Source organism: Corythoichthys intestinalis, chromosome 18, assembly GCF_030265065.1.
Source record: "Corythoichthys intestinalis isolate RoL2023-P3 chromosome 18, ASM3026506v1, whole genome shotgun sequence".
Taxonomy (NCBI): domain Eukaryota; kingdom Metazoa; phylum Chordata; class Actinopteri; order Syngnathiformes; family Syngnathidae; genus Corythoichthys; species Corythoichthys intestinalis.
This window is the reverse complement of record NC_080412.1, coordinates 46,377,350-46,398,925: the sequence shown is the minus strand read 5'-3', so window position 1 is coordinate 46,398,925 and position 21,576 is coordinate 46,377,350. Positions and strand designations below refer to the sequence as shown.

At 41.3% G+C, this 21,576-nt stretch overlaps 1 protein-coding gene across 12 annotated transcripts in view; it reads right to left on the bottom strand.

The window, feature by feature from the left end:
- Positions 1-2,074: 2,074 nt before the first annotated feature.
- Positions 2,075-21,576, bottom strand: part of LOC130906910 (unconventional myosin-XVIIIa-like) — a 186,793-nt gene continuing 167,291 nt past the window's right edge. For 11 of the 12 annotated variants that reach the window (XM_057821611.1, XM_057821609.1, XM_057821614.1 and 8 more), the window contains 3 exons: positions 17,996-18,118; positions 8,835-10,167; positions 2,075-3,460 (listed from right to left, as the gene is read on the bottom strand). In XM_057821611.1, coding sequence (XP_057677594.1) covers positions 8,850-10,167; positions 17,996-18,118 — 1,441 coding nt within the window. In that variant the 3' untranslated portion in view covers positions 2,075-3,460; positions 8,835-8,849. The remainder of the gene's footprint in view (positions 3,461-8,834; positions 10,168-17,995; positions 18,119-21,576) is intronic. The other variant, XM_057821621.1, reaches the window with a different exon arrangement.

The window sequence follows — 21,576 nt, the reverse complement described above, 5'->3', positions numbered from 1 at the left end:
AAGAGGAAAACAATCTACTGTCCGGCCCACCGTACCGCAGACTTCCAAAAAAACTGAAGGTTTCGCTATCAACTGTCGCTTCTCGGGGACATTCCGATGTGCTCGTTGTTCTGCTGACCCTGGATCCAGAATTGCCTCTCTGTCGGGGACCAATTTGCTGTTCGCCTTGTCGTTTGATCGTTGCCGACTTGAATAAATTGTCAATTTTTGTTTCGAAGCCTTCTTCCAGCTTTAAAAATGGAGTCAGTACAAGGGTTTAAGACCAAGGTGAATGCGTGGAGTCTGGCCTTTTGGCCAGGTCGTTGGGGCTGCGCCAGCTTCAGATTCTTTCAGTCTAAGTTATAGGTATTACTGTGCCAAAAGCAGTTTTCTCTGCATTTCAGTGGTTTTAGGAGGTTTGACCACCTCCCCCCACCACCTAAAAAATATGAATAAATGAATAAAAATTCTGGCTCGGGGCAACCTTAATGTCAGGGTGTTCTGGCAAGAAATTCTAGCCACATTCACTCCTGGGTAAAAGTCAACAACCTGGCATATTTTGCCATTTTTATTCATCAAAACTGACCAAGAGTTGTCCAGAATGACTTACAAAAGACTAAACTCACTTCCCCCCCCTTAGAATTACTTTAACTACAGGTATCAAGAAAATGAAATGGAGAGAGCATGGCGTCATATTCCATCAAAGAACCTACGTTTCCTGAAGGTAGCATCATTTGTGGTGGCTCTGATAGGCTTTCTATCACAAACCAACATGCCTCTCATCCCCACGCCAGAACACGGCCAGAAGTTTTGAAAATGAAAAAAAAAAAAAAAAAAAAAGATCTGAAAGTGAAAAAAAAAAATTGAACGTGGAAAAAAAAGACAGTGAGAACCAAAAATGGTATTTGCCTTGTAGCAAAACATATTTTGCCACGTGGCATTTTTTTCTTTGCCAAACGGGAAAATGAATTTTTCCATGTGCTTTTTTTTTTTTTTTGCCATGTGGCAAAATGTATTTTGCCATGTGGCATTTTTTTTGCCATGTAGCAAAACTGATTTTGCCATGTGGCATATTTTGTGCCATGTGACAAAATGTATTTTGACGTGGCATTTTTTTCTTTGCCATGTGGCAAAATGTATTTTGCCATGTGGCATTTTTTTCTTTGCCATGCGGCAAAAAGGATTTTGCAATGTGGTATTTTTTTTTTTTTTTTTGCCATGTGGAAAAATGTATTTTGCCATGTGGCATTTTTTTTTGCCATATGGCAAAATGTATTTTGACATGTGCCATATTTTTTGCCATGTGGCAAAATGTATTTTGCCATGTGGCAAAATGTATTTTGCCATGTGGCATTTTTGTCTTTGCCATGCGGCAAAATGGATTTTGCCATGTGTTTTTTTTTTTTGCCACGTAGCAAAATTGATTTTGCCATGTGGCATTTTTTTGCTATGTGGCAAAATGTATTTTGCCATGTGGCATTTTTTTTTTGCCATGTGGCAAAATGTATTTTGACATGTGGCATTTTTTTTTTGCCATGTGGCAAAATGTATTTTGACATGTGGCATTTTTTTTTTGCCATGTAGCAAGATTGATTTTGCCATGTGCCATATTTTTTGCCATGTGGCAAAATGTATTTTGCCATGTGGCAGAATGTATTTTGCCATGTGGCATTTTTTTGCCATGTAGCAAAATTGATTTTGCCATGTGGCATTTTTTTGCCACGTAGCAAAATTGATTTTGCCATGTGGCATTTTTTGCTATGTGGCAAAATGTATTTTGACATGCGACATATTTTTTAGGTATGTATCATTGTTGGGGGGTACATGGCATTTTTGTAGGCCATGCGCATCCATGCCAAAAAAATGCCACGTGGCAAAATGTATTTTGCCACGTGGCATTTTTTTCTTTGCCATACGGCAAAATGAATTTTTCCATGTTTTTTTTTTTTTTTTTTGCCATGTGGCAAAATGTATTTTGCCATGTGGCATTTTTTTGCCATGTAGCAAAACTGATTTTGCCATGTGGCATTTTTTTTTGCCACGTAGCAAAATTGATTTTGCCATGTGGCATTTTTTTGCTATGTGGCAAAATGTATTTTGACATGTGGCATATTTTTTTGGGTATGTATCATTGTTGGGGGGGGTACATGGCATTTTTGTAGGCCATGCGCATCCATGCCATTGACGGCTATGCACGTCCAAATTTTCATTTTAAATGGCAGAAAAACGTGTGGCTGTGATTTTTGACTATACACTGATCATGTGAGCGCATTGACATTCAACTGGCACCCAAGTAAGGCTATGCCATTGTTGGCTATGAACGTCCACATTTTCCATTCATATCAAATGACAGAAAAAAAAACACGTGATTGTGATTCTTCACCATACAGTTTACATTACAACACATCCATTTTGCCACACGGCAAAATCGATTTTTCCACATGGCAAAAAAAAAAAATGCCACATGGCATAAAAAGAAGAGAAAAAAAATGCCACATGGCAAAATCCATTTTGCCACACGGCAAATACGACTTTTCATTATCGGACCTGCTGAAAAAAAATAAGACCTGAAAGTGAAAAACAAATCTGAAGCTGAAAATTAGACAACCAAAACTAAAAATATTCGAACCTGAAAATATCAACTTTGTAACTGGAAAAAAAAAGTTTTTCACTTTGATAGATTCAAGAAAAAAAACATAGTTTAATTTTTTTTTCACACTTGTTTCGTTCAGATTACAATACTTTTGTCCGTGATTTTAGCACCATACAATCTGACAAAATTTTGCAGGTTTCATGATTTATTTCAAGTTGTATTTCCCAATTCAATTCATATAAAATGACAGATTGCAAATGACTTTAGACTACGGAACTTTATAGTGTTGAGTGCGTCGCTGGTCATTTGCCAGCAATTATTCAAGTGATTTTCAATTACTGGGACATGAGCTGACAATAATAATTGATAACCATTCATTTAAAGAGGGCCGCAATTATATCCATGGAGGGAGCTGGCCTCCGTTAATGTGAGAAAAGATAAGAGGAGTCTTAAGAGTTGGTCAGACTTTCCATCCAGAGCAGGCTTATCTAAATCCTCTTGGCAGGGCTGAATAGACAGGAAGTGCAGAGGAATGCTTAAATTTGCCTTAAGAGCAGCCCTTTCAAAATATAGAAGTGGCAAGAAGCTTTTTTTTTCTTCCCTTAATATCTCCGCTTCACTTCAGCATCATAAGGTATACAAGCTAAGTAGACGTCAGCCTAGGAAGCAAATGGCTTTCATGAGAAAACAAATATGACAGAACGAAACGATCCAAACACTTTTTCGTGTCCCTCCCGGTTTCACTCCAGAGAGCCAAGATGACCCTTGATGAGTTTGTGTTACGACGCGCTCTCGCCGTCGCTCGGCAGCTGCCTGTCACTGCTTAAGTCCACCTCGTCTTCTTCGTCGGATCTGCCGAGGGTCACGTGTCGCCTGGACGAAGGAGGGCTGTGAAGGTCAACACATACATACAGTATATGAGCTCGGTGTGTTGGAAATTCACAACAAACAAAGGTAACGTACAATGGTATGAAAAAGCATCTGAACCTTTTGGAATTTCTGACATTTCTGCATAAAATCACCATCAAATGTGATCTTTGTCAAAATCACACAGATGAAAAAGCAGTGTCTGGTTTAACCAAAACCACCCAAACATTGATAGGTTTTCAAATTTTAATGAGGATAGCCTGCAAACAATGACAGAAGGGGGAAAATACGTAAGTGGACCATCACATTTAATATTTTCAACAATTGCATATGACCCTGTGCTTGCATTTTAATCTGCTTGAGCGGGGCATGTGCGTTAATTGCGTCAAATATTTTAACGTGATTAATTTAAAAAATTACCGCCCGTTAATGCGATAATTTTGACAGCCCTAATATTTTCATAACATTTGTGATGATATGTTGACTGACAAGTAGTTGAATTTTACCTGTTTTATATCTTGAGGGGGTCTGTATCACTTTCACCTGCACTAATTTGAGGAGGGTAGCAGGAACCTTGCCACACAAGTCAGATGTGCTAACTGCTTTACGGCATACATCATTTCCAGTTTCATTGTAAAGACAAAAGTCGATGAGAACGCTTACGCGCAAATTCTGCGAAGATGGCAGAGCAACAAAAGAGACAAAAAGTTTTGTCCGAGGAGGAAAAAAAAAGGAGCACCGCATCCAAAAAAATTTGGTCAACAAAGTGCGACCTATTGACGAGTCTATACTAGGGGTGTGCCATCTTAGGCACCCCACGATTCGATTCGATTACGATTCAGGACGCCACGATTCGAGTTTTAATCGATTATCGCGATATCGTCTATGATCGCGGTTATCGCGGTTATCACGATTATCGATGCATCGTGCAGCACTGATTACTAAAGCAGCCAAGCAAATTTATGTCCATTATTTATTTAAAATATCCTTATGATTCAACAGGAAAGATGGAATAATGCCCATACAACAAAAAGCTGCCCTTAAGCTGCTTTTTTATTTATTTCGTTTTACAAGAAAGTGCAAAATGCTTAACTATTTTAAAGGGAGTACTCATTTCTCTCAACAATACAATGAAATTTACACTGGTGGAATGAATTCGACATTTTCTGGACACAAACAAAGTGTCTTTAGAAATAAGACTTCTTTTAACCAATATACTTTGTTTTCACAGTGTTACCTCTTGGAGTAACAGGTGGAAATCTCAACTGGTCTTGACACTGCTACACTCACACTCATTACAGCGCGCGCACTTTCTTCTCTTTCTATTTCGCATGTTTGTAGTGTTACCACTGTACTTTATCATGGTTTTACAAGTTCTGCATATGAAATACACGTTAGCGAATTAGCTCATTAGCTTAGCGCTCGGCGCTAACTATTAACATCTCAAAAACAACAACAATAAAGGCTAAACAGTACAAGAGGGTTCTTGTACTCACCTCTTATAGATGCACACGGGTCTTAGCAACACACTCAGGATATTTTTTTTAATTGAAATGCCTTAAAACTACAGCTGGTCATCTGAAAGGCAAGGAGCAACGAGCAAATAACTATCTCTCTTCCCCTCTCGCTCTAAAAATGAGCACAAAAGCGCGACCGGCTTCTGGTCCTGCCTGCCATATACACAAATTTATTTTCCAGTCTTTTAAAAAGGAGTAAATCTATCTTCCAGTAACTGGGAGCATCCATCATAACGTTGTGTGTGTGTCCGTTAACGGTGTCCGGGCCGCAGACGTGTCTTGAATTTCGTTTCGCTACGAGCGTTGTTAGGAGTGAAAATAATCGTTTTTTAACCTTTATGAATCGTAATCGAATCGTCACGTGTCGAATCGCGATGCATGTAATAATCGATTTTTTGGAACTCCTCTAGTCTATACGGTATGTTACGGCTCCCGTGCTTGAAAACACACGTCAAAATGGCAGTCGGTTGCCTGCAGGGTAGCATTATTATTCCCATGGCAATTTCTCCAAAAACTGCATTTTCTGGTTAGTCCAAAATATCTTTCCCTTGAGGTTATTTGTTTGTGTTTTCAAGTAGTCCTTTCATGTTGACAGACAGCGCTATTCAATGCTGAGATTTCACACAAGCAGAGAATGGCGGCCATTAGTGACATCAGCAGCCTCCATTAGCAACGTTCAAGTGTTTATATGCCATTCAATGTCAAAAAATGGTGAGTATTAATACCATGTGAGAGATACACATACACTGTAGTGTACATTAGCGGAAATGCAAAACCAAATGAATGTTTTTGTTATTATTGTCAATATATGGACTCACTGGCATTCCCCAGCTTAAATTTGTCACATTTTATTACAGCATTTTAGTGAAATTGATATCGTCGTGATGGAATTGCAGCAAAACAAGTTTAAGTTTACGAGAACGGTTACTTTGCTCATCGTTGGAAGAAAAACTTTTTTGAAAAATAAGGAGAAAACGGCCAAGACTACTAGATGTTGATTGTGTTTCCGGTTTAGCTGTTGCTGAAAATCAAATAAGTGCTACACATTGGCCGATGTGAGCAGTCGGCGTGAAATCCAAGGCCAGCTCTTGTCACACCGAGGTAGACCATAACGCGGTGTCTATTGCATTTGCAAAGTGGTTGTGATATATTTTGCAAATACTTTGGGGCCAGGATTTCCTCTGTTAAGTACCTGTCCAGTTTGGCTACGTTCAGACTGCATCCTCCAGCATCATCACCTTGTCCAATGCAGATTCCTGACTCTTAACACCTTGTCCAATGCAGATTCTTGACTCTTGACAAGGTGATGATGCTGGAACTTTGGTTTGGTGCTGTTCCAGTGAGATTTACAAAGATGACTGCCTGAAGAAAACATCAACATTCCCTCAGTTCTTGATGATATTGGGCTGCATGTCAGGCAAAGGCACTGGGGAGATGGCTGTAGTTAAATCTTCCATAAATGCACAAGTTTACATTGAAATTTTAGACAGCTTTCTTATCCCTTCAATTGAAAATAAGTTTGTCATTTTCCAAGATGACAATGCATCATGCCACAGAGCTAAAACTATTAAAGCACTCCTTGGAGAAAGACTCATCCAGTCAATGTTATGGCCTGCAAATAGCCCAGATCTCAACCCTGAGGTGAAAATGGGAAAAAAATGGTCCACAGCAAGGCTCTGACCTGCAAGGATTATCTGGCAACTGCAATCAGAGAGTTGGCACCAAATTGATGAAGAATACTCATCAAGTCCATGCCTCAGAGAGTGCAAGCTGTCATAAAAGCCAGAGATGGTGCTACTAAATACTAGAGATGTGTTTTGATTGTTATTTCTTTGTTTGTTTCTCATGATTCCATATTTTTTTCCTGAGAATGGAGTGATTCCATATAAATTTACCTGCACTGCCTCTATAAAAGTAACATTGACTGACCACAACAATGTTTTTTACTCATTTCTTTTAGTGTTTCTGAATGCTAAAGAGTTGCACTTTTGAACTAAATCGTTATTTTTTTTCAAGCTTTTTATCTGAGTTTGTTCTACATGATATAATGCCTGAGTGAGTACTCGTACGAGACTGGTGATTCCATAGTTTAGGGGTTGTATAATGAAAGGTATCTTCTTCAGGTACATCTTTAAATTGATGTACACCATTTACTTGTTAATTGTTGATTGTCTATTGTCTTGTTATTTGTTAAGTAAATAACCGGCTTTGTTTTCAAGTTAGATCCGTCTCTGGTTCCTTCCTTTTTAAATACCACTCCCCGAACCTAGAACTGGTCCATTAGCCCATATCACCCTCTGCTGTTAACGATTGCAACAATCAGATTTTTGTGTTTTGTGATTCTGTTCAGACAACAAAAAAAACATGCAGCATAGACTTCACTATCAGTTGACGGGAAACGGAATGCGGGGCTGCGGATAGTGAAGTCTAACTCCTCACTCGCAGCTTGTCCTAAAAGTTCCCTAAAAAGTCTTCAGCTAGTCCAGAACACAGCAGCAAGACTTTTAACAGGAACTAATAGAAGAGAGCACATCACCCCTGTGCTCCAAGCCCTTCATTGGCTTCCAGTCGATTCTAGAATTAAATTTAAAATCTTTCTTCTTACATTTAAGACCATTAATGGTTTGGGGCCATCTTATCTCACCAATGCTCTGGTTCCATACCGCCCTAACAGAACACTTCGTTCTAAGAATGCAGGTCTACTGGTAGTTCCCAGGGTCTCTAAAAGTACAGTAGGAGCTAGAGCCTTTAGTTACCAAGCTCCTGTCTTTTGGAATTAGCTTCCAGCTAATAATAAAGAGGGCAACACAGTCTGTACATTTAAGATTAGAGTAAAAACGTTCCTATTTGACCAAGCTTATGGTCAGGGTAGTTGAAAACAGACTAGACTCACAGCTCAGTCTAAGCTGCCCTAGGAGCTATAATACTGGGGGAAGTACAGCCACTGAGTCCTATCCCGTTTTTCTCACTCTACCTACCACTTGTCTTACTTTATTTCTCTTTTCTAATTCTAATATCTAGTTGACTAGTCTCTACATCACTAGTCACCCAGTGTCCCGTTTGCCCCCTAGGGGCTATTTTTCAGCCGCAGCCTCCTGACTATCCTGACCCCTGGCTGGATGGACACCCTCGTTGCCGCCCCCCGCGTCTCATCTGGCTAGATGGACCTCCTCGTTTCTTCATTCCATTGCATCTCTACAAACTGGACCTCCTGCTGCTAATCCCCACCATCAGTCCTGGTGCAACTAGAGCCTGTCCGTCCTGGGAGTGGATCTCTCCTTACTGTGGTTCTCCCCAAGGTTTCTCATTTTTTTCCCCAAAGAGTTTTTGGAGTTTTTCCTTGCCGACATGGAGGGTCTGAGGATGGGGGATGCCCAGGACTTGAACTTTATTTAATTCATCTGCTGTTTCTGACTGTGTATCACATTGCCTCTGCAAAGCCCTTTGAGACAACCTTGTTGTGATATAGGGCTATACAAATAAAATTGAATTGAACTATACTTATGTTCGAATTTGCTAATGTTTTGAAAAATAAAAATCCTGTTCAATGGAAAAAAGTGTTTTTTTTTAAACCCAGATATCTCAAAGTAACACATTTTAGAGGCTTAATTGCAATACTGTGATACCATAAACCGTGATATTTTTGCTTAAGGTTATCATACCGCCAGAATCTCATATCGGCACATGCCTAGTCTTGGATGGGCTAAATATCTAATTTTGGCTGCAAGTCTGAGCAAGGCCTGGATGTTTGAGGAAGAGCAAATCAAATGTGGATCTAGATATTGTAAGAACACAAAGCAGATAACGGCATTTAGTAAATTAGGCTGTTAATCGGGATGAGTTTCAGACTCCAGGGGAATTGTCACACCATGCATCACCTTCAATCCTTGCCATCAGTCACTGTCTGGCCTGTAGAGGTACTTCATCATCAAGTTATCCATCTTCTTCTGTTTCCGTTTGCTATCTTTCTTCCTAGGTGTTCCACCCCCGCTCACGCTTTCTCGCTCATCATCGGACGGCACCTTGGGGCTCTTTTTAACACTGTTGGAGCTGCGGTAAGAGACGGTGGAGTCCGACGAGGACGATTCCGATGACGACGAGGAATCTTCGGATTCGCTTTCCTTTTTCTTGGATCTCTTCTTGGACTTTTTGCCCTTCTTTCGCCTGGAGCCGCTCCTGCCGTGACGATCGTCTGAAGAAGAGTCTTCCGACTCGGTGCTTTTGCTTTTTTTGTCTTTGCGTCCGCGACAGCTAGACGACCGACCGCCGTAATTCAGAGCAGAACCTGACGCAGAGCGAAACAAACTGGATTTACTGCACCCGAGCCCTTCGTCATCACCCGTCTTCCGTCCTTCCTTCTTCTCGTCCGCGTCTTCGTCGCTGGACTCGTCCAGCTTGCTACGCTTGAACTTGATCGGTTTGAAGCTGAGCACCTCGTCGATGGCGGCCTCTAACTCGGGATCCAAATAATTTCGATGGGTGACCGGCTTGATATCGGACGTATCCGGCGCGTCGCCCTCGGAGGAACGAGCTCGGGCCGGGGTGGAGAGGCTACGTGCGTAGGAGCGCGGACTGTAAGGGGAAGTTCCTCCGGTGAAAGCGAGACTCTGGCCATCGTCGTCGTCGTCTAAGCGCACGCCAAACTCGCTAAGGCCGCAACTACGAGCGAGGGATAGGCGAGAATTGCTGCGACCGTCTTCTTTCCAGGAGCTGCTACGGCGGAGCGATCGCGGGCTGGAACGACTCACGCTACTGACGGTAGACTTGACATCGTCGTCGTCCGGCATGGCCCTCCTGGTGGAGGTCCTGCTAGGGGCCAGAGAGGAGATAGTGGAATCCTTATCGAATTCGGGGCTGCTTCGAGAAGTCCAGCGCGACTTCCTCGCCCTCCCCGTGGAAGAGACTGAGTCATCAAAGTCTTCCTGGGTTTGGCTCTTCTTCCAATCCTCCTGGAGATCACCAGATCTTGATTTGGCTTTGCGGATTGAGGTGTGGTCAGGGGTATCGGGCTGTTCTTTTAGAGTACTGAAGAGGGAGCTTTCATCGCCCGTGCCTCCGATTGAGTCCTTAAGGTTGGAACGCTTCCGGTAGCTCAGTGAACTCATGACAGATACCGATCTGTTCTGTTCTACGTCTTTGCCATCTTGACTTCCATCACTTGTCTTCTCCTTACCTTCTTTCACGTCTTTGGCGTCCGCGTTTGCTGCATATCTACGGGATTTCAACATATACAGTGAGGAGCAGAAGTATTTGCACCCTTTGGGATTTTGCAAGTTCACCCACTTAGAAAATAGGTAGAGGTCTGAAATCTCTATCATAGATGCATTTCCACTTATGGAGATGTAATCTAAAAAAAAAATCTGGGAATCACATTGTATGATTTTCAGTAATTTACTGAGGTTCATAAGTATTTGTACCCCTGAAAAAACGTCAGTGCTAATATATAGTAAAGAAACCTTTATTTGCAATTACAGAGGTCAGACGCTTTCTGTAGTTCTTCACCAGGTTTTCAAATATGGAAACAGGGATTTTGGCCCATTCCTCCACACAAGTCTTCTCTAGATTGGTCAGCTTTCGGGGCTGTCGTTGATGAAGGAATACCATCTTTTCTCGTATTTACTGTTTGACTGTGTTACTCTAACAACCAATATAAAATAAATAGCATTTATATTATTGTTTAGGGAAAACAAGCAGAATATATTTGACATAGGGCATAAGAGATACATGACACCTTCTGTTCACGGAAGCCCAAAGCGTGAATCATGCAGCTGACCGAACAAGATTTGACACTGACGAGGCAAGACATCTACACGTCTGCACCATCAACACCCGCAATCAGTTGTTCCGGACAGTCCAGAACACATGGCGGGACATCTTGTCTTGACAAGGAACATCTGATAAGGAGGAACCCGCGGCTGAGAAGTTAACACTCAGCACTCACGTGGCGCTGAGGTGGAAAAATCCACAACCCTCGTTGCCCTGACAACAGCAACTCCCAAATTCTCGTGTCCAATCCACAAACAGAAAATAATCCTAAACAACGCCCCAACACACCCACAGCCTGCCCAGCGAAAGCCTTCAAAAAGACCGAATCTTTAACTAATCGTGGTCATTTTTCTTGGGTACCTTTTTTTTACTTGTTATATGGCGACCCTGGAACCAGTCTGCCTCCTCGCCTGGGTCTTTTGCTGTTTTGCCTTGCCGTTTGATCATTGTCAACCTACATAAATTGTCAACTTGTTTTTCCAGCTTTCAAAATGGAGTCAGTACAAGGGGTTAAGACTAAGGTGAACGTGCGGAGTTTGGCCTTTTGGCCGGGTTGTTGGATTCTCACCGGCCCGGGTTGTTGGAGCTGCGTCAGTGCGGGTCTGGCGGTTTGACTGGCGTTATTCTGGCAATCTGTCTAAAAGGTCAGATTCTTTTGAGAAAGTTTCAGCTTCATCCAAAGCCTTTAGCCCAGGGGTGTCCAAACTTTTTGCAAATGGGCCAGATTTGGAGTGGTAAAAATGTGGGGGGCCAACCTTGGCAGACGTTCTTTACGAAGAACAATATATTTAGGCAAATTTTAGCCATTCCTTGTGTCACATTTGCGTTATTATTTTTTTTAATTAATAATTTCAACAATCTCGCAACTAGCCTTTGTGGCATTCTCTTTCGACTCTTGAGCTCTTGCGAAATACTGCTGCTGTAAAATTAAACTAGCTTCAAGTTGCTTCAATTTCTCGCTAAGTATCTTCCCTGTAATCTTGTCGTACATGTCAGTGTGTCTTGTTTGGTAATATCGCCTCAAATTGAACCCTTTAAAAACAGTGACTGTCTCTTTGCAAATGAGGCAGACACAGTGGTTGTGTATTTTAGTGAAGAAATAGTCCAATTTCCACCTATGCTTGAAGCGTCGGCCGTTGCAGTCAACTTTTTTTTTGTTAATTGTCGCCATTTTAGAAAATTGGGAGTAAAGAGTCACACGGGGTAATGTTGCTTGGAGTGCTGCTGCCTTTTAGTGGGTATATGAGGAGCAGCATTTAGTGTGTAAGCTACTTCATATGCTGCTAGCAGTACTGCTGACCAATTTATTAAGTGTGTGTGCGGGCCAGACGTTATTGATTTTATGACAGAGGCTGGGGGCCTGATTAAATTTGACCAAGGGCCGGACTTTGGACATGTCTGCTTTAGCCTTTTCCATTTTCTAACAATTGCTGCAACTGTTGATTTATTCTCACCAACCTGCTTTCCAATTGTCGCATAGCCTTTTCCAACATTTTTTTCTCTCTGGTATCTTTCGAAAGCTCTCTGTGGTCTTTCCCATGGTAGCAGTTGGATTAAGACTGACTGTGGGGTGCACAGGTGACAATAATGGGCTCAAACAATTGGTGGGTGGGTGGTTATTCATGGGTTAAGGTGGACAAATACTTATGAACCCCAGAAAATTAACCATGTAACCACTTAAAAGACGCACTTCGGTTGAGGCAAAGGAATTCATATAATGAGCAACATATTTTTTTTCTAAAGCTTGCGTCCTGATGCTAACCTGAAATGTCGGCTGCGACTGTGCAAAATGTGTCCTACTCTTTTTTTGTCCTTTGGAGGTTGACGGGGAGGAAATGCCCCCTCCTTTTATCTGTTGCTGTTTATTTGTGGGCAGTGTGGGAGTCAACAAGTGAGAAGATCTATGGAAGCGAAGGCATCATTTAGCAGACGCGCCAACTGGCCACAGGCCACTTCAATAAATTTGACAGCAGCCACTTCGCCATTCCGCCTGCTGTCATTAGACAGATTACTGGAAAGGAGAGCGATGACACCTAATGGCATAAATTACCCATCCTTTTTATTTTTTGCCTCAGGTACTGTCGGGGCCTTTGTAAGACTTGAGTTGATTATCTCTGAATGAATTTATTTGTTTGACTTTATTAGTTTGTGTGGACGTCAACAAAATGACCCGCCGAGGAGGACTGTCAATAATCCCTTATTTTTTTTCCCCAGACATTTTTTGTGCACCGTTGAATCTTCGTGAATGAGCTAAAAGAAAGCTAATGGTCTGTCATTGACAAGGATAGACATCCAATCCATTTGTCAAAATAGATTGAATGTCTCTTGCCGTGAAAGTCGAGCAATGACACATTTTACAGCCAGTGATTTAACATAAAACAGGATGCATGCAGTTGAGAGAAATACGTTAAAAAAGGGTCGCAGAAAGACTCCAGAATCAAATTGTTGAAGCGTCATCTGAAATCCTCCATACGAGCAGTGGTCAAACTCATTTCGGTTCTCATTTTAAGTGTTCGTTCATTCGCACCTTCCAGTCAAAATGGATCGGACGTTGAGCGCTGTCAATGGCACTGGAAGATGAGCATTCATAGCCGGTCCTTCCAGAATAAGTTAATTGGACATCTACTGTTGTCAATGACAGGCAATGAGGTAATTTTGTGTCACTTTAAGGTACTTACGTGCAATGTTCTCTCTAATTATTCATGTGTTTGAGCAGAAACACAAGCGCCCTGAGCACACTGAGGACCACTGTGAGCAACATCAGATGTGTACCCAGTGGCCACAAGTGTTGTGAATCTTACTTTAAAAAAGTAATTAGTTACAAATAATTTATCACAAAAAGTAATTGAGTTAGTAACTCAGCTACCTCAATGTAAGACTACTTAGTTGCTCAGCAAAGTAACTGATGTTACTTTTCATGTTCTAACACGTTATTACTAGGGCTGTCAAAATTATCGCGTTAATGGGCGGTAATTAATTTTTAAAATTAATCACGTTAAAATATTTGACGCATTTAACGCACATGACCCGCACAGTGTCATGGCCACTTGTTAGTTGTGTTTTTTGGTGTTTTGTCGCCTCTGCTGGCGTTTGGGTGCGACTGATTTTATGGGTTTCAGCCCCATGAGCATTGTGTAATTATTGACATCAACAATGGCGAGCTACTAGTTTATTTTTTGATCGAAAATTTTACAAATTTTATTAAGACGAAAAAATTAAGAGGGGTTTTATTATAAAATGTTTATAACTTGTACTGACATTTATCTTTTAAGAACTACAAGTCTTTCTATCTGTGGAATGTTAATAATGTTAATGCCATCTTGTTGATTTATTGTTATAATGAACAAACAGTATTTATGTACATTATGTTGAATGTATATATCTGTCATGTGTCTTTCCATTCCAACAACAATATACAGAAAAATATGGCATATTTTATAGATGCTTTGAATTGCGATTAATTACTATTCATTAGTTTTAAGCTGTGATTAACTCCATTAAAAATTTGATCGTTTGACAGCCCTAGTTATTACATGATCCATTCTATAACGTCTTTCACTTCAAATGAATTGATTGAATTGCAGTTTTTCCTGCCCAAAAAAATAGGTCAATCTTTTTACATTTTTTTTAACATTAGGGGGCAGTTTACATGGCGACTCTGCGACACGAAGACGCAATGACTGTGTTGCGGAGTGGCCTCGCGTTGGTATGGTGTCGGGGAAGACGGAAACCTGAGAATCCTGCCTCCAAAGTGGAAAAATTAAATTGCGTGGGCTTGAGGGGGGCTTGTTCCGCATGCATATCAAAAGCTCTCACGGCGTGGGACCGCGCCGATAACGTCAGCACTCGTACACGTCACATTGGGCGTGCGCAGCGGTGCTACTAAACATTGAAAACAGCAAATATGGCGGAACATCGGCTTTAATTTACTGTTTTTATAATAGTTTTATTTTAAATATGTTGAATGTTTCCATTTTTGTGCCTTTTGTACAAAAGAAAATGCCATTGTTTGGAGTGGGCGGGCATGTTGTCTTCCAGGCTGAGGAGGTCAAAGTGCATCAATCGCTGTCGCCTTGAAAATTTGCACTGCCCCCTACGGCCTGTTATAAATACTACATCGTTTTCATGCGGAATTGCAACTTTGTTCGAATGGAGACGGAACCATATAAACGCAAACATGAAATTTTTCGTCTTCTCGGAGAGTCACCATGTAAACAGCCCCTTGAACTACCATGGATAGATCAGTTGTTACAAATCACTTTTGTAACTCGAGAAGGATCATCTGAACCTAATCGTTTGTGAGCGCTATGGTCCTCATTAGTCATTCCCATTCACACTCACAAAACCACAGGGTTGGATTGCTCCAATTAGCATCTTTAGCCTTTGCAGGGCAGGGCTGCCTTGGCTTTGTTGGACAGTGATTCGCTCGGGCATGCAGTCGGGCGGACAACCTTTTTACATATTCCAAAAGCTGCAGTTTGCCTATATGTGTAGACTGAAGCTTGTGTTTGCTGTGACAAAACAGTTGTTTGAGTTGCTGTGGAAAGTTCTTTAAATATTCAAGATGCTAAATGCAGCTATCCAGAGTGAACCCCCCACCTTCACACCTGGGGTGCTTGATTGCTTGTTTGAGTGGTCTATTGTTTGACAAAGCCAAGTAGTCAGGTTGGTATCCGGGTCATTTGGCGCCTTTCTGGTATTTCTTTATAGCCCAAAAAAACGAAGCCAAAGCTTGTGTTTGATGTGACAAAACAGCTGTTTAAGCTGCTTTGAAAAGTTCTTTGGTCATTGTGTGCCTCAACATAATGAACTGTGAACCTTGACTACTGAATGTTGGACTTGTCAAAGAAAAGTAAAGGTGCTTGATGCGATTTGTCCCAAATATTCTAAAACTCAATTTTCTAAAATGTAGAGTCTGGTTTAGCTACAGTTCTGGATGCTAGTCGTAGTTTCATGCCAAATGGCCCTTTTATACTAACCCAGGAGTTAACAAGTCTGGATTTGAATATTCAAGATGCTAATTGCAGCTATCTAGAGTGAAATCCCCCTTCACACCTAGGCTGCTTGATTGCTTGTTTGAGTGGTCTACAGTGTTGTTTATAACGGCGTTAGAATATAACGGCATTAATAACGGCGTTATTTTTTTTCAGTAGTGAGTCATCTAATTAATTACTTTTCTCATCTTGGCAATGCGTTACCGTTACTGAGGCGGGAAAGGCGTGCGTTACTATACGTCACTATGTTGGTTGAATGACGCGAGAAAAGTCTGAGAGAGACGGACTCACGGAGATGAGAGAGCAGAGCAGGAGAGGGGGAGACGCTGTTGCAAACGCGATGCTAGGTGGCTCCAATAATACCTGACTGTAGCCTACAAACTACGCCCACATGATACGGTAGATATCACATATTATAGGACTAGATGCAAATGACAGACACGGCTGCATTGGCAACATGTTTTAAGGACTACGTGCGTTAGTAAACAGCCGCCATCTTAAAGCAGTAGACCTCTCAGGAAGGCTCTGTTGTAGACAACCTTCCTAGCGAACCTAAGTACTGTAACTTTTTTAACTAAAATGCTCCTAAATCGGCAAAATCTTGACTTAAATCTATCTTTAAATGATGAAACAGTTTTAAAATTTACACATGTTGAATTTTAACAACTTTAACGGTTGATTCACAACATTAAATGACTTCCACACATAGCTAAGGTTACTATCTAGTTATCGCAATAACCCTGTGTCTATTTAAGTGGAGGGTAAAGAATTGGGCTAGGCCCAATTGTCCCCAAAAAAACCCTTTAAACTTCACATTCTATGACCAGTTTTCTGTTTTGTTTTTTTTTTAAATGAAAATTATCACTAGTTACTTTGCCAAGTAACTAATTACTCTCATACCCCTTTCCCACTGGCCAAAAAAACCCGTGTCAACCCACTAACAATCGGCTTTCGATGGCAGTGGGAAAGGTGCAGTGACCCGCCACGACCCGTGTCAACCAACCCGCCAAGCGACCCGCGTTAAAATCACCTCGGTTCTGATCGTCATGCAGTGTGAAAGCAAAACCCCGGGTCAACAATCAACACCCTAATCTACGTGGTGACGTAGGCTCTTACGTGATGCGTCGTAACAACATGCCATTCGCCTCCCATTTAACACGCCCCACAACCGTAGTTACGTCGATGCTAACAACAAAGCTAGTAGAAGAACAAGCAGAACAAGCAGACTGTTGATCCTTTGCTGCATTTTGACCATTTTGAGGCCAGTAAAAAGCATGAAAACAGAGAACACAAACGGAAAGGAGGCTTCCATAATGCTCTGCATTGTTTACTTCTTTGAACTGAATGAATTCGGTCGCACTTGTCGACATTGAGCTTAGCGTGGTGACGTCACGTAACGTTACGCACGGCTGAGGAGGGGTGGGGGTTTAGACGGGTGAAAAAAAAAAAAAAAAAGACACGGCTTTTTTTTGTCAATGGGAAAGGTGCCAAATGCCAATTGCTTGGAAAAAACACGCGTTGACCCACTAGTTTCATTGGGAAAGGGGCATACCATTCAGGTAACTGAGTTACTAACGCAATTACTTTTTGGAAGAAGTCATCTGTGACTGTAATTAATTACTTTTTTAAAGTAAGATTAACAACACTGGTGGTCTATTTTTTGACAAAGCCAAGTAGTCAGTTTGGTTTCCGGGTCATTTGACGCCTTTCTGGCATTTCTTCAAAACAAAAAAAACCCGGTAGTTGCAGTGTTAACTCATTGGCTGCCATTGACGGTACTTGATGTCTGACCCATTTTGACCTGGGGAGGGTGTATAAACCATGATAACCTGTGTGAGCCAAGTGCAATAGTGCATGCACTCGATCACACAAATCTACGGTTTTACAGCAGAGATGTCAAAATAAAAGCATGTGATTTCCTATGTACAGTATGAATGAGCTACAATGCGCCTGTCAGGCAGAACGACCCCGTGACACCCCTTCTTTATGACGCTTTCATATAGACTTCACTACAGAAAATATATGGATAAACACAACAATTTTTATGAAGGGTTTGGACTTGGCAGAGGTTTGCGCCACAAGTCAGGATGAAGTTGAATACGATCGTTTCAGCATTGCTAAAACATATCGACTGGCGACCGTGACCTACACAGAGTCCTATATATAGAGGCTGACAGGAAGCGCACTCCTCACTATAGCCCTTATCACCGCTCTATCACAGCGATCCATGTGGTTATCTGTGATGAGGCGAGAGGATGAGAGAAGGAGGAAGCACTCACCTGGCACTCTTCAGACTTCCTTCGTCCGACTGTGGCTTGGAGGAGGCTTTGTTCTTGGAGAGCCAAGACTTAACCCCGTACACGCGATCCTCCACCTCCGAATCGGTGTCCGTCTCTTGCCCGCTGGGAGTACAAAGAGGCGTGTTATTGAGAAGCGCAAGACCACAAAACAAAACAAAACAAAACATCCATTCCAAAAAGTCGCATTATCTCCGTTCTTGAACAATAACGCCATCAAACCAACTAGAAAATGCAATTCCCGGAGAAATTGCAATGGTAGCTTTGCTGCTATGGTTGGTACAGTGGTATGAAAAAGTATCTGAACCTTTTGGAATTTCTCACATTTTTGCAAAAAATCACTATCTAATGTCATCTGATCTTTGTCAAAATCACACAGATGAAAAAACAGTGTCTGCTTTAACTAAAACCACCAAAACATTTACAGGTGTTCATATTTTAATGAGGATAGTATGCAAACAATGACAGAAGGGGGAAAAATAAGTAAATGAACCATGACATTTAATATTTTGTGCCCCCAGCAATAACTTCAACCAGACGCTTCCTGTGTCAAACCAATTCCACAAAGGGCCAAAAGGGTCCTGGATTTTATTTCAACCAAGACTTTGCAAACAGATTAACCAATGAATATTCTGCTGAAACAAGCAGCACCTAACTGCAATCAACTGATTACATTTGTGAGTAATCAGATTGGCGAAAAGATGACCTCTTCATTAGTTGGGATGAAATCCACGACCCTCTTGGCCCTTTGTGGAATTGGTTTGACACCCCTGCTGTACCTGCAGATCAGTCTGGCACATCGATCAGGACTAATCTTGGCCCATTCCGCTCAACAAAACATCTGCAGTTCAGTCAAAATCCTGGGATGCTGGGCATCAATCGCAGTCAGGTCATGCCACAGCATCTAAATGGGGTTCAAGTCTGGACTATTTTGTTCTTCTGAAACCATGCTGAAGTTGATTTACTTCCATGTTTTGGATCATTGTCTTGTTGCAGCATCCATCCTCTTTTTAGCTTCAACTGTCTGACAGACGGTCTCAGGTTTTCCTACAAAACTTTTGAATTCATTCTTCCATTAATGATTGCTAGTTGTCCAGGCCCTGGGGCAGGAAAACAGCCCCAAATCCGGATGCTCCCTCCACCATGCTTCACGGTGGGGATGAGGTATGATGTTGGTGAGCCGTTCCATTTTTCCTCCACACATGACGTTGTGTGTTACTCCCAAAAAATTCAACTTTGGTTTTATCAGTTCACAAAATAACTTCTGTAAAGTGTCCAAGTGCCTTTTTGCGAACATTAAGTGAGCAACAATGTTGTTGTTGTTTTTTTGTTTTTTTTTTAAAAAGAGCAGTGGCTTTCTCTGTGGAGTTCTCCCATGAACACCATTTTTGGCCATTGTTTTACATACAGTTGATGTGTGCACAGAGATATTGTACCATGCCAGTGATTTCTGTAAGTCTTTAACAGACACTTGAGGGTTCTTTTTTACCTCTCTGAGTATTCTGCGCTAAACTCTTGGCGTCATCTTTGGTGGACAGCCACTCTTTGGGAAAGAAGCAACAGTGCCAAACTCTCTATTTGTAGACAACGTCTCTGACTGTCGATTGATGAACATCCAGACTGTTAGAGATGGTTTTGTATCCTTTCCCAGCTTTATACAAATCAACAATCCTTGATCGCAGGTCTTCAGACAGCTCTTTTGACCGAGCCATGATGCACATCAGACAATTCTTCTCATCAAGACAATTCTTGCCAGGTGTGTGTTTTATAGAGGGCAGGGTAGCTTTAAACCACTCATCAGTGATTGGGCACACACCTGACTTCAATTGTTTGGTAAAAATTGGTTTCAATTCCTCTTTATGTCTCCTTAGGCAGAGGTTTCACTTATTTTTTCCTCTTCTGTCGTTGTTTGCATGATATCCTCATTAGAATATGAGAACCTATAAATGTTTGGGTAGTTTTCGTTAAAGCAGACAGTTTTTTCATCTGTGTGATTTTGACAAAGATCAGATCACATTTGATGGTGATTTTAAGCAGAAATGTGTGAAATTCCAAATGTTTCAGATATTTTTTCATACCACTGTATATTGGGTCATTTCCTGTTAACATGTGGGTATTTCAGGGTCACTTCATGTTCATATCAGTTCACTTCCTGTTGACTTGGAGCATTTCGGGGTCACTTCCTGTTTATTTTGGGTGACTTCCTATTGATATGGGGGGATTTCGGGTTCACTACCGGTTGATTTGGGAGTATTTCAGGGGTCACTTTCAGTAGATACAGCTCACTTCCTGTCAATGGAATGGCAATTAGGGCCACTGGAAATGAATAGGAAATTTTGGCCATTAGAAACAAATGGGTATGCTTTTGGCAAATTTTGAGTGGTTTTGGCTGGGCGCTGTGCCTAAGAGACGCCATTGAAAAAAAATCATAGAATGTAGCTTTTGTGCGACATCAATCAGTCAAGTGGATTTTTCTTTTTATCTGCTTTAAGTCAAAATATGAATAGTTTAGACAGGTCACAGCTATTTTCACAAGTAAAAGACAAAGCGACTTGTCGAATGAATATTTACGCAGCGTAATCACATCAATGACACAATACTGCGAAACGGTCCATTTGTAATAGGTCGTTAGGATGATGCATGAATTGCAGACGGATGAGGCATCAATCTCACTGTTCAACATTCTCTAGTTAAAGCATTACCCAGGCAGAATGCAGAGGAAGTGATTGGCGGGATAATAAACTCGCTCGGCTGCTGTAAGCGTGACATGCCAAGTGTGTGTGTGTGTGTGTGTGTGTGTGTGTGGCACGTCACCCGCTCCCGGTGCTTAGAATGAATCAGAGCTACGAGCACCTAAAGGCCCCTTCGCTCGACATAACAATCAATATTAAGACCTGTGGAGCCGAGTGGGAGGGACAATGGATTCCACCCCCAAACATGTCTTGTAATGCAATGGTGAATTTTCAAATATGTATTACTGACTTTTGTAGACTTGCCCTAGGATGGAATTGATACTCGCTTTGCATGTATTGCAAAAACTATGGAGTAAAATAGCTGTCAAAAAGATTCCTACTCGTATTTACACATTTGTGTTCATATATAAAATACAGTGTATCACAAAAGTGAGTACACACCTCACAATTCTGTAGATATTTAAGTATATCTTTGCATAGGACAACATTGACTGAATGACACTTTGACACAATGAAAAGTAGTCTGTGTGCAGCTTATATAACTAGATACATTTTGAAACTTTTGTTTCCCATTAAAAATGAATGGGCAAGTTTTTGGCAAATATCCGGGAAACCGTACATTTTTTCAAAAATTTTTTCCTCTGTGACATTTATGCCCCTCGCCGTCCCGGAATTTTTGATGCCCAAATTGTATGTTTTGGTCAAAAATTGAAGGAGTAAATACATTTTGAAACTTTTCTTTTTTTTCCCCCATTAAAAATGAATGGGCAAGTTTTTGGCTAATATCTGGGAAACCATACATTTAAAAAAAAAAAAAAAAAATTCTCTGTGACTTTTATGCCCCTCGCCGTCCCGAAATTTTTGATGCCC